Consider the following 13501-nt stretch of genomic DNA (forward strand, 5'->3'; position numbering starts at 1 on the left):
CTGAAAGATTTTCAAACAATCAGGAAGAAAAAATGAAGAGAACATTTTGTCTGGTTCTTCCAGTGCTATTCAAACTTCATGGGAATTAGCTCTTTAGAAATGTAGATTGTACACACTTCGTCTAGGACATGACTGAAGCCCCAAATAGTGTATTTTGAAATACTGATGATGATATTTCCCGGATGTGCTTACATGTAACAACAGACTATGTTTTATTTTGTAAAAAGATGACAGAACAAGACACCAAATATTTAGAAGACCTGCAAGATGAATTTGACTACAGGTATAAAACAATTCAGACAATGGGTAAGTTTTTATTTTGTCTATAGTTCGACCTAGGGACATAAAGACAACATGACTAGGACTTCTTCTTTACTGACAAAATTGATAAATTGATCTACTTCCCCGAGTGAAGTGCTTTTGTTTTTGTTTTGAAGAGAGAGTGCAGGAGAGTATTTTGCTTCCTCCTTTTCCCTCTTTCTCTTTCTCTGTGTGTGAGTGTCTGTGTCTGTGTGTGTGTGTGTGTGTGTGTGTGTATACCAACCAATTCAAAGTAAATTATACAGCTCAAGAGAAATCAGAATCAAAATATCATTATCACAACTAAGAAAAGTAATAATAGTTCCTAGAATTATCAAGAAATTACTAATATCATCCTTAAATGAGTGTTTTAAATATAATTTCTTAAGTTGTAAGTAGAAATACAGGGTGCCTGCCTGGCTGAGTGAATAGAGCATGAGGCTCTTGATCTCAGGGTCATGAGTTCAAACTCCACCTAGAGCGTAGAGCCTCCTTTAAAAAAAATTGTTTTTAATTGTAAGTAGAAATGTGATTCACTGTAGGAAATTTGGGAAGTAGACAAAAGCATTAAAAAATTAAAGATCATACAAAATTCCACCATCTATAGATAAACACTGTCAAAATGTTAGTATATTTCCTTCCAGCCTTTTCCCTATATATTCAAATACATACATATCTATTTATTTGCAAAAATAATAATAACACACAGTTTTGTGTATGGCATTTTAAACTGAAGTTTTAATTTAAATATTTCCCTGTATCATAAAAAATCTTCAAAGACATAATTTCAATAATTGTATGAATGTCAGAACGTAAGAACACTGCAATTATTTGATTATCTTTGTGATTAAACACTGAGTTTGTTTACAATTAGATGTTTTTTAAAAAATGGAAAGGGAAAAAAGCAATGAAAGAATGAGAATATTTATAAGGTCTAAAATTTACAAGTAACAACGGATTGATCATTCGAAGTGTACTGCCATTAGTGGGACAATTGAGGAAATTCCAATTAGGTCTAGATTAGCTAATCAGATGTACCAAACAATTTGCAGGCTTTGGTAATTGTACTACACTTATGTAAGATATTAGAGGGAGCTGGATAAAGAACAGATGGAAACTGTACTATTGTCGCAACTCTTTCGTAATTCTGAAATTATTTTCAAATAATTTTTCAAAACAAATCGGATAGAAATCTTTTATTTACTGAAGCATTTTTAACTACTGAGATGTTAGCTTAAAACTTCTGGAAGGAACTATGGATGACTGTGACCAAATGCTTAACTGTGATCTAAGATTTAAAAGCAAAGATATTCGGATAGGAATCTTGTTTGGCATAGGTGACAAGTGACGTGTTCTCCTGGCATCTTCAGGATGTGTTGGCTCCTATGAGGTCATGTTTAAAATAGTCATAGTTGCTTATATGTATAATTTTTCCCTTCAGAAAAAAATGGCACAAACATGCATTTCATCAGATTATCAAAGGGGTCCACGATCCTAAAAAGGTTTAGAAATACAAATTTAATCAAGCATTCCAGCCCATTGAATGCAGTCTCATCCCAAATCTCATATGTGAGTCACCAATTTAAACAGTAGAATGTAGAGGCATCTGGGTGGCTCAATAGGTAGAGCATGTGACTGTTGATGTCAAAGTCATGAGTTCAAGCCCCAGGTTGGACATGAAGCCCACTTAATTAAAAAAAAGTTGTTAAAAAAGAAGTAGAATGCAACAAAATACATTAAACGATAGAATTGCTTTGAACTTAGCATATTACAATTAGAGTTATATTGATATTATCAGTGCTTCACGAGCATTACGAACAATCAAATTGATCATTCTATCACTTAAATCAACAAGTATTCATTTTGTTGATTATAAGTGAAATGAAATGGTTTTTTTTAATGTATGTTTATTTTTGAGAGAAAGAGAGAGAGAGAAAGCGCGGGCAGGGGAAGGGCAGAGAGGGAGGGAGACACAAAATTCGAAGCAGGCTCCAGTCTCCAAGCTGTCAGCGCAGAGCCCAATGCAGGGTTCAAACTCACAAAGCACAAGATCATGACCTGAGCTGGAAAGTCAGACACTTAGCTGAACTGAGCCACCCATGAACCCCGTGAAATGAAATGTTTTAAGTGAAATGAAAGACACATGAACACAAGTTATATCTTGCTGGTGAAGACTGAAAGTATTAGCTAATGAATTTTGAGTTAATAAAATGCTGTAGAAGCAAGATTTTGCTACATGTGGGATCTAGGAGTTAGCGAATTTGTGAATACAACCAAGAATGATTTCCTGGAGGTCAGTGCTATTTTGTAGAGAAATTGGGCCCCACGTTGTTTTGGGGCCTCTTTTTCACAATCACACAGGTCAGATTGGCATTTCCACCCTTCACTTTTCACCGACGAGCAGTTACTATAAATAACCACTTGTTCTATACCAATAAAGTTTAATGTTCAAGTTAAATAATACAACGTTTATTGCACATCTCCCATTTAAGAGGATAAACCATCTCAGGTTTTTTTCAGTCAGAGATTTTTCTTAATTTGTAACTCTTTCCTGCTTTTAGTTTTACTGTGAGGCAAGCCCATTCTCCAAAGGACAAAAAGGAAAGCAAAGGACTTCATCGTTATTAGTTCATGAGACTAAGTAGGTAAAACTGCAACTCTTCAGGCAGTTTTCCATAATTCCTGGGTATCAAGTAGAGTGAGGCAGATGGGTAAAGGCATCAGGAGGAGTCAAATATGATTAATGGGCACAAAGACAGGTCCCTTTCCTACTTACGCCAACCAGCTAGGGTTACTATCAATGTAGAGGTATCTTAAAAAGGAATACATTTCAAAAACTTTTTTACCTCTCTCTCTGCCCCAAAAAGGAACATGGTGTGAAGAATGGTCTTCCGTCAAGGTCTGTATGATAGAGAGCTCACTGGCTTACTTGGTGGTGATCCTTCCTGGCAAATGAGCAGATAGGGACTTACTTTCATGCTCATCTCTAACAGTTGCATTAGGCTTCTGTATCTTAAGACTTAAGGATGGGAATTGCAGCAGATGTAGCTTTCAGGACAGAGACCTTTGCCTTGGAGTGGACTCCACATCTCATCTCTTTTCCTTCACAGATCAGGGGGACAAGAACAATGCCCTAATGAATCAAGAAGTTTTGACTCTGCAAGAAATGCTTAACAGTCTCGACTTCAAGAGAAAGGTTAGCAAAGAACTTTAATTTGGCCTTTTGCCCGTTTTTCTCCTTTTCCTGTATTTGATCCTACTGAAAAGAATCAAGCTCTTGGATTCCTTCAGTTCTATTTAAGCTGAATGAATAGATGGCAATGTTTCTAGAAAGAGTGCCATGCTGTTTGCCATGCTTCTCTTGCTAAGTTCACAAAGTTGGACCTCTTGTGAGTTTATTTATCTTGCTTATGCTGTACATTTACTGTAGCTACCATTAATTTCAAGGTGAATGTTTTACCCAATTTTTATTTGCCACTATTTCAGACTTGGCTGTCTTAGTTTCTGTACTTAATATGCTGATGTGGTTTCTCCTACACATGTATAATTAAAATATTATTTGATGACTACTAAAATTTTAATAGAAAAATCAATGTTCCAGTTTCTACTCTGAAAAATGACCTCATGCTAAGTAATTTCTTAGATTTCAGGATAGTTCATTGACAACTGAGCGTATTCAATCTAACCTCCTTTCACGGAGAGGAAGAACTCCTTTCTGACAAAATGAAATATTTTTTTAAAAAGGGAAACATTTCTATTTCAACTTTCTATCTCTCCTTGAAAATAAATGCATTGAAATCTGAGCTGTTACTGATAAGTCAAGAGTTTATTTCTAAAAGTTTGGCTTCGTTTTTTGTGCAGGAATTTGTGTGAGCACAGATAAATGTACAATTTATTTTCACCTTAAATTATAAACTTTAACAGTTAGATATCAGATTTTAAGCATGCAAGTATTTAATCCAAGATAAGCTTAATGCTTTTATGCATAATGAATCTATACTATATGCTTTATGCATGCTATCTTATTCTACTTCAGAAATAAGATTTTAAGGACAGAAGGAACCTCGGAAATAATTCTGTCCATTCACCTGATTGTATAGATCAAAATGTAAAGTTCCAGCAAATTAAGTGGTTTATCCAAATTCACATAGCTTGTCACAGAACCAGGATAGGAATTCACAACTGCTAATCCTTAGGCCTTTGAAAGCTATACTTCCTAAATTCAGATAAAGACCTAATAAAAACTAATACAGAAAGGCTCCAATTTTAGTCATTGCATTTAAAAATAAATGAATAAACATATTTATAAGAATATAAATTTAATCTGTGTCTTTTTAAATAATGGAGAAATGGCTGCATGACTAGAAGATTCAATATTGTCATAGGAGGTACAAACTCAATACATTTACACTAAATGATATTACATTACGAGATTGCTAACTGTGGTCATGCTTCTTTCTTTGTGATGTTATTTGTGATAATTTAATAGTTTGAAAAGGCAGTGCTATGATAACTATAAGGTAGTATTTCATAAAGTATGTAGTGAGAATTGTAACCAAGCCTCTATCTTCCAGGTCAGACAAATTGTTTTACAGGTTGAATTATAAGTGACTTTGGTTGTGTCTCCTGAAAATCTTTTCAGTAGTCACCTTTGTTTTTAGGAAGCCCTCAGTAAAATGACACAAATAGTCAATGAAACGGACTTGTTAATGAACAGCATGCTGATGGAAGAGCTGCAGGACTGGAAGAGGCGCCAGCAGATCGCCTGCATTGGAGGACCGCTCCACAATGGGCTCGACCAGCTTCAAAACTGGTAAAGCGAATTGACTTTAGTTTCTAGTGAAAACCACAGGAAGTACAAAGCTTCAGTGTAGCTCAGCCAGAGATGTATATGTGTTTTTTTTTAATGTTTATTTATTTTTGAGAGAGAGACAGACAGACAGAATGCAAGCAGGGGAGAGGCAGAGAGAGAGGGAGACACAGAATCTGAAGAAGGCTCCAGGCTCGGAGCTGTCAGCACAGAGCCCCACGCGGGGCTTGAACTGACAGACCTCAAGATCATGACCTGAGCCAAAGTTGGATGCTTAATCCACTGAGCCACCCAGGCGCCCCTATGTGTTTTTAATTTTATTCCTTTGGGGCAAAAACAAAGCGTCTATAGAAGTCTATAGAATGCATCAGAAATGCTTACTTTTTCTCATCTAATATATTAATCTTAAAAGACTCAAGTGAGTTTTTGAAACCTGCAATAAATATAGCTTTCTATAAGGACATAAGAAGCACTAACTTCAAAAGCTTAAAAAAAGATATCTTAGTTTTTAAATGTATATCTTAAGAAGTCAGGGTTCAACGTTAGTTTTGTGTGTTCAACAAAGTGATTTATTTTTGTATTTAAATGAAATATCTCAAACGGCTAATACAACAGGGCATCCCCTACTGTATACACATAGGCTATCATATACAGATATCCTTTGTATTCGAAAAAAAAATGTGGATAGGGCTTTCTTTTTCATCAGTGCCAAATAAAATTATCTGATCGAATGAGCACTTAGAAAAAATAATGAAAAAGAAGGAAAATGTTCAGTTGAAATCTAAAATTGCTTTCAAAGGGTACAGAGCAATACAAGGGAGATATGGCATAACTGGGGCCACTTGCACCCTGCCAGTCCCACTTGTCAAGAAGAGTAAGGAATTGGGCTCTTTTTAAAACATACTGATTTTCCTTGGGGAGATGCTTTAATTCCCTAACCTCACTGTAATCCCTTGTTTTGAAAACAAGATAAACAACAAAGGAAGCCATCAAGAATTTAGCAGATAAGTGTGCTTACACCAAATTCTGTGGGGGGTTGACAGATCTTTTCATAGCACTAAGTGGGGAATAAACTTCTAAGTAGAAAGAGCTGCTGTCAGGGCCAGAAAGACTTAGCAAGTCTGTCCAGATATCCTGCCTCCTTGGGAGTGGACAGTCCCTTCAGTATCCATTTCAGCCTCTCTCTTAAACTTCAGGCCCAAGAGCCCACCTCCATTTCTGAGGTGAGATCGCCACATAGTGAGTAAAACTCTAAGCATGTACCTTCTCCAGACAGATACACTGATAATTTTTGGCTAATACTTAGGATTTGAAAAATACATACTGGAGTGGGGAAGGCAGTTCATTTCATACTGTCTTTTTTCTTTAGTATTCTTATGCATAACACTCTTCATATCATATATTTTTAAAGTTTTAAATTTGCTCTTTCTCTACCCGTTAGTGAGTACCATATCCTTAACATATATATGTTTAACAGACTTGTAAACAAAAAAATTAAAAGGGATTTGGTTTCAGATGTTGACAAAATTTTGTAAATGATGTCTATAACTATAGGTAAAAATGAGAAAACGTTGAAAACGTTTCCCATGCATCATACATCTTAGAGAAAAAACTAATTTGGGAAATAAACATACAGAACTGTCACTAACTTGTAATGGAATTAAGTAAATGATTGTATTAATTGAAAAATTATTTAATAATTTATTATTTGCTGGTGTGTGTTTAATAGTTAAAACGGTAGCTTGTTAAATGGGAAAACTATCTGCTGATTTTCATTTGCTGTTCAATAGCTTTACACTGTTGGCAGAAAGTCTGTTCCAACTCAGAAGGCAATTGGAGAAATTAGAGGAGCAGTCGACTAAAATGACATATGAAGGGGATCCCATCCCCATGCAAAGAGCCCATCTGCTAGAAAGAGTCACCTTCTTGATCTACAACCTTTTTAAGAAGTAAGTGAAGTATTATTCATTTAAATGCCTCATGGAAGCCTCAGTCTTGTGGGGTTGTAAGGACACCCTGGCTGGGGTTTTAGTGTTAAGGTGATGGGGGGGGCGGGCGGTAGGCAAGTGTTAAACAGTGAGCCTCAGGGTAAAGGGAATAAAGCTACAGAGAGTTCCAGAAGCCTTTCTGCTCCTCACTATTTATTCAACACTTCTCCCAAGAGCTGACTCAATTTTCCATGAGCCAAGCACATCATCCAGCTGAAGTTCATTTTTCACATTTTAGAAAACAAGATTTCAATGATTTCTTCTTAAGTATATATCCAAGAAATGAAGGGTGGAGACCATGTTTATGTGTATTAGCTCATCTAAAAAAAAATTCTAATATCCGGAAATTCTAATATCCAGTTCAAAGATGGCATGAAATTAACTTTTCCTTTATGTTTAGTATGATAAAAATAGACTTTTATTCTTGACTCAAGTATAACAATTAAGAATTATTTACCATTGTTATTTAGGGACAATCTTTAGGCATTTTTTCCATCTCCTGGTAACTATTTATGAGAAATCTTTGGAAAGATTTGAACTTAATGGACATTTGAATGTCTTCTAAGTGTAGAAAATTTGGATCTTTTAAGAGGACAGCATCCTGTTTCTCTGTGGTTTTCAGCCTGTCAATATTTTCAGTGTTTTCAAGACGTGCTTTATTTCCTTTTAATCTAGCTCATTTGTGGTTGAACGACAGCCATGCATGCCAACCCACCCTCAGAGACCGATGGTACTTAAAACTCTCATTCAGTTCACTGTAAAGCTAAGGTAGGCAGAATGTGCTCTATCGTTTCATTTGTTTGTGGAGCCTCGGCCACTGCGTTAATTACAACTCATTTCTCTCATAGTGCCTTTCATTCAACTCTTCTTTATTAAGCACTTCCTGCATGCCCAGCACTGAGCTTTGGTAGATACCCTCAGAAATGTTAATATGAGGGCCCTGCTTGTAAAGAATATGACAATAATGATGAAGGCCTGAAGGGTATTATCATGACAGTGTGGAATCCCAACGTCAGGCATCATGGGATTAATGGCTGAAAAGGCTGACTTGGTAGAGGCTAGCAAAGCCTTGTGGTCCCTATGAGGAAGGACCTTGCAGGAAGAGCAGAGACAGGAAGGACAGTGGGATTGTAGGAGAGCAAGACGACAGAAATAATGACTTTCTGGGTCTGTTTTGTAAGCATGTGAAATAGGGAGAGGTAGACTTGAGTAGATTGGGGACAGAATATGAAAGGCTTTGAGTATCTTACCCATGAAATATGATGGTATGTTCTTCCCCTGTGATTGCCCAGCAGCTAGCTTATAGGATTTTCCACAAAAACTCATAATGCTCTAATTTTCAATATATCCTTACCATGTACCTGATTTAAAGACATATGACTTTTGTGTTATTGCTGCTTTGTCTGTGCATTTGATCCTTTCCATTAGCATGAGAAACCAAGACGTATCATTTTCCCTAGTGACACTTAAAATAAGGAATTTGAACTCAAACTTTCAAAGATTTTCATCATGCATCAATCTGCAAGGCCGCCAAGCTTTAAATTCCTAATCACTAAGTCACCTCTGACTACCATACGAGAGGTAATGATGCCATGGTAGATAGTGATTTAAGGCCCCACAATAGGGTCCCTGATCACACATCACTATTGGAACTTTATTTTTATTTTATTTTATTTTATTTTATTTTATTTTATTCATTTCAAATCTATTGAGATGTAACTGACATACACTATAGAAGTTTAAGATGTACAGTGTAACGACTTGTCTTACATAAGTTGCAAAATGATTACTACAATAAGTTTAGTTAACATCCATCACCTCAGAACTCCATTTTTAAAGGGAAGGCATTTTTCTTCAGTTTGCATTTTAAATACCTGACTTGAAATTCTTAATCATTTCCTTTGTGTGAATTTTGTAGGAAGACTTAAAAACCAAGAACAAAAGGCAGAGGCCAGGTTCCCTTTCAAAATTTCATGATTTTCAAAAGTTGTTCATTCATTCCTCATCCCTACATTTCTACAACCCAGAAGAGAGTAACACTAAAGGGAAATAGGATAGAGGGGTGGTGAACATCCTACTTTTCCTTGAGATACCCCCAGAGATGAAATGGTAAGTCTAAGATGCTCTCTGGGACAAAAAGGGAGATGATTAGGGAATGTTCTCAGCCAAGAGTTCAGAGTGGAAGAAGCTCCCTGAATGGGCATCACCTTACATGTTGTTTGAACTGATTGCCAGGAGCCTAGACCATTAGTCCCTGATTTGAAAGCAGCGTTCTGCTTTTCTCTTCCACCTGACTGTTGGTTCCCTATCCTTCTCTGTACCCTGTTCTTCACTGTCTTGATAGATGATCCTTTACTAATATTCAAACTTTTTCCCTAAAACCCCTCCTTCCCAAAGAATTCCAGCCTCCTATTTCAAAAGGAGCAGTGACATGGGATTCCCTTTAGTCATCAGCATCTCACAGTGGATCAGATCCTTCCTGAAGTATGATAGGAAGGCAGAGAGGGAAAACTTGCTGCCCTATTTCATATGACCTCCTCACCCTTCACTACTAACAACTACACACTTATCATATTCCAAACCCTAACACCAAACCTGTGCTTCATGCAGGATTTTTAAGGAGCCTTTGTCACATTCTACCCACACTTTTGTTTGAGCTGTCTATCATCTATGATTATATTTCTCTAATGCCAATTAGTTGCTTATTTCCATTTTCCATGTTCCATCTATTATATTTAGCTAGACCTCTTCCCTTTATGTGTAGCTACGTCCACACTTCTAGGGCTGTCCTGGCCATACATGAGGAGCTCAATACATGCTGAGTGAATGAATGAGTTTTGGGATGAGTGCATGATTGGGATGAGTGAATGAGTGATTGGATTAATATCTCTGAAATCGACTGAACCCACAGAGAGGGTATATTAGAGGTTATGACTCAAACGATTGGGAAAAGCAAAAGAATAAAGAATCTGACACCAGAAGAAGAAATTAAAGGAATTCTTACTCTGATCTTTAATCACTTGTTTGGAATTAAATCTTTTTAAGTTATGAACATTTTTGCTGGGACTTACATAGTGTACTTAAAGATTGCAAATACATTTGAATTGGAATTTTTCAGATCCCAGAGGCGTGGTCTTTCTCAGACTTTTTGCCATAAAACAGTTATCATCAAAACATTTTAGTTTTACCAAGCTTACAATTTTTTTATGATATGAGAATAAAATGGAGCCATATTGATACACTTGAATGTTTTTCTTATATTTATACACTTAACCCTAATTTGAACTTTAGCCAAAATATATAGCTATTTTTCTGACCTAGCCAATGTATTATCCAACATATATCAACTAAAGCAATATGGAAGTACTTCACAAATGTTTGTCAATACGATACGAAATGGCTGGTGTCAATATTAGTAACATGACAAACTAAAGAGGAATTGTACATTTTTATTTTTATTTATTTTTATTTTATTTTAATTCCAGTATAGTTAACCTACAGTGTTATATTAGTTTCAGATGTACAATATAGTGATTCAACCACGAATCACACTAACATATAACTGAAGATAACCTAAATTCAATATATTTATATACTTAAATATAAAAAGGCTCTTAGCACTTTCAATTTTTGGCTCTGATTCTTATTTATGTGTCTTTCCAGACTACTAATAAAATTGCCAGAACTGAACTATCAGGTAAAGGTGAAAGCATCTATTGACAAGTAAGTTTCTAATTTCATTTTGAAACATGAAAATGAGACTTTGTAAAAAGAACTTCCCTCATTCTATAGAATTATTTCAAACTTTTAAATATATTTCTCTAACATTACATATCAATGTACTTCAAATATTTGACTTTGAAGTTCAAACATTTAATAGAACTCCAATGAAGATTTCTTTAAAAAATTTTACTATAAAGTCTTGAAATGAAAATTTATGACTATATTATACTACTCTCTAAAGTATCAAAGAAAGTTTTTACTAGATCCATAAAATAGCTCATCTTAAGGAATCTTCTTGGTTTTACAGGAATGTTTCAACTCTAAGGTAAGAAATTTATTTTATATATTTTTTGATGGTCCCATAAATGTATTTTACCTGAGACCATGTAAATAGCTAAGATTTTCTGTCTAGCAATCGAAGATTTGTTCTTTGTGGAACTCATGTCAAAGCCATGTCCATTGAAGAATCTTCTAACGGGAGTCTCTCAGTAGAATTTCGACATTTGGTGAGTTCAACAGTAAAATTACACAAGGTACTCCCCCTCCCAAATCAGACACATCCTTAAGAATAGGCCTTATATGGGGCGCCTGGGGGCTCAGTCGGTTAAGCATCCGACTTCAGCTCAGGTCATGATCTCACAGTCTGTGAGTTCAAGCCCCGCGTCAGGCTCTGTGCTGACAGCTCAGAGCCTGGAGCCCGTTTCAGATTCTGTGTCTCCCTCTCTCTCTGCCCCTCCCCTGTTCATGCTCTGTCTCTCTCTGTCTCAAAAATAAATAAAAACTTTAAAAAAATATTAAAAAAAAAGAATAGGCCTTATAATTAAATATATTTTGGTTTCTGGCATTTCTTATGTGAGATTAAGGGCCACATTGAGAAATAAAACATGCCATTATTGAAGAATTAAAAATGTTAGAAAGACCACAGTAACTTAACTCAGAAGTCCAAGTTCTCAAAAATGGTGAGATAGTACCTGAGTATATACAGCAATTGTTCAATATATTTTGGAAATAATAACAGACATGATTGGTCTTGTAATGGATAGGAATTCCTGGTTTCATTTTTTAAATGTCCCCACGAAATGATATCCAGCAACAACATGTCTGGCCGAAGGTGCTTTCATTTTTAGAGTAGCTTGTGGGCAGGTAGGAGTTCCTGGGTCTGGCGGTTGCACAGAGTTTGCCTTGGCATGTCTAGAAAGCTTCTGACCCAGCCTCAACCTGCTGCTTCTTGTTCATACCACTTCCTCTTAACCTAGAGTTCTCTTCCTGCTTTCTTTCTAATTCTTTGTATAGTTCTTAGATTCCCAAAGACTCTACTGCTTTTCTTGCCAGATGCATGATACTCATGATTAGCACTTAGAAAGGACCTCACCCGAATGTTGGGGTACCACTAAGTGAGCTTCAAAGGGTCTAATTTCTAAAAGATAAAATTTAGGTTAATAGATATCTGCATACACAAATGTATGCTGGCTTTTATTTTTAATTTTTTTTTTGTTTGGTCTGTACTATTGAAGGGTACATTTCTTTTTCACTGAATCCCTCCAGTGTGAGACTGATAAATAAATAAAATGTAAGGAGGAGTTATGTATTATACATCCTTATAACTAATACTCTTTTCACATAGGTTCATTTCCTATTCTTAAGAAATTTTCAATAATGGACAATGTTTGCTAATAAATAAAGCTGTAAGAGACCTTAACTTAGAGATGTCTATCTCTCAAAACAGGTCATGTGGAAAGGACAAGGAACATACCAAAAAAGTGGTTAGGTCTTTACTCCAGGAGAGATAACACATAAAATAAAATCTTACTTTTTAAGGTGCTCTTCTAGTTACAAAGCATTTATATATATATTATCTTTTGCATAATAACTTAAAAAAAACTTTATTTTTGAGGCTGGGGAGGGGCAGAGTGAGGGGAACAGAGGATCCGAAAAGGGTTCTGCGTCCACAGCAGCGAGCCCAATGCGGAACTCGAATTCACTCACTGTGAGATCATGACCTAAGCCAAAGTCGGACATTCACCCAACCGAGCCACCCAGGCGCCCCGCATAATAACTTCTAGTTGCTTTTTAATACAAAACTAAATGTAGAAAACCAGAGAGGCAAAAATGAAAAAAATTAAAAATCATCTGTAATCTCACTACCTTATAGCACTGTTACATCTTTACTTTCATTTTCATTCTTTTCTAACTTTTGTGTATGTACTTTTTAAGTGAGATCAGACTGTAGACACTATGTAAACTGTTGTCTGCCTTTTTAAAAATGAAGTCATCTATATCATGAATATTTCTGTGTCCCTGAGTCTCTAACGCCATGTAGTAGCTTGCTGTGTCCTGTGGCATAGTACCTCCCATTGTTTGTTTTCCCAATCCTCTGTGTTGGTTTCACAGGGATTGAGAACCATTGCAGCTTAGCTCAGGTGATGCTTTCCAGGTACAAAGGAGTGCTGAGTAGATTTTAAAAAACCAGCATGATTTCCTCTTTCCAAAACGTGGGCTGAAAATCATAGTCTTAACAGTATGCCAACTTCGTCACGTCCCTTAGTGAAAGTTTCTAAAGTGACATCCCATGAGATGAAACCGTCAGCTTCTTTCTGTTGAATCTGGGCACCTGTGTCAGGTTTCCGTAATTAGAAGACATCTGGGTTACTGTTCTAGAAAGCAGAATTGTGGCCCAGAA

At 36.0% G+C, this 13501-nt stretch overlaps 1 protein-coding gene across 15 annotated transcripts in view; it reads left to right on the top strand.

Annotated features, from left to right (window-relative positions):
- Positions 1 to 13501, top strand: part of STAT4 (signal transducer and activator of transcription 4) — a 113306-nt gene that overhangs the window by 78511 nt on the left and 21294 nt on the right. For all 15 annotated transcript variants that reach the window (XM_049615290.1, XM_049615292.1, XM_049615291.1 and 12 more), the window contains 8 exons: positions 228 to 306; positions 3411 to 3496; positions 4962 to 5113; positions 6901 to 7059; positions 7774 to 7866; positions 10762 to 10821; positions 11129 to 11146; positions 11234 to 11327. In XM_049615290.1, coding sequence (XP_049471247.1) covers positions 228 to 306; positions 3411 to 3496; positions 4962 to 5113; positions 6901 to 7059; positions 7774 to 7866; positions 10762 to 10821; positions 11129 to 11146; positions 11234 to 11327 — 741 coding nt within the window. The remainder of the gene's footprint in view (positions 1 to 227; positions 307 to 3410; positions 3497 to 4961; positions 5114 to 6900; positions 7060 to 7773; positions 7867 to 10761; positions 10822 to 11128; positions 11147 to 11233; positions 11328 to 13501) is intronic.

The sequence above is a fragment of the Panthera uncia genome (genome assembly GCF_023721935.1).
Source record: "Panthera uncia isolate 11264 chromosome C1 unlocalized genomic scaffold, Puncia_PCG_1.0 HiC_scaffold_3, whole genome shotgun sequence".
Lineage (NCBI taxonomy): Eukaryota > Metazoa > Chordata > Mammalia > Carnivora > Felidae > Panthera > Panthera uncia.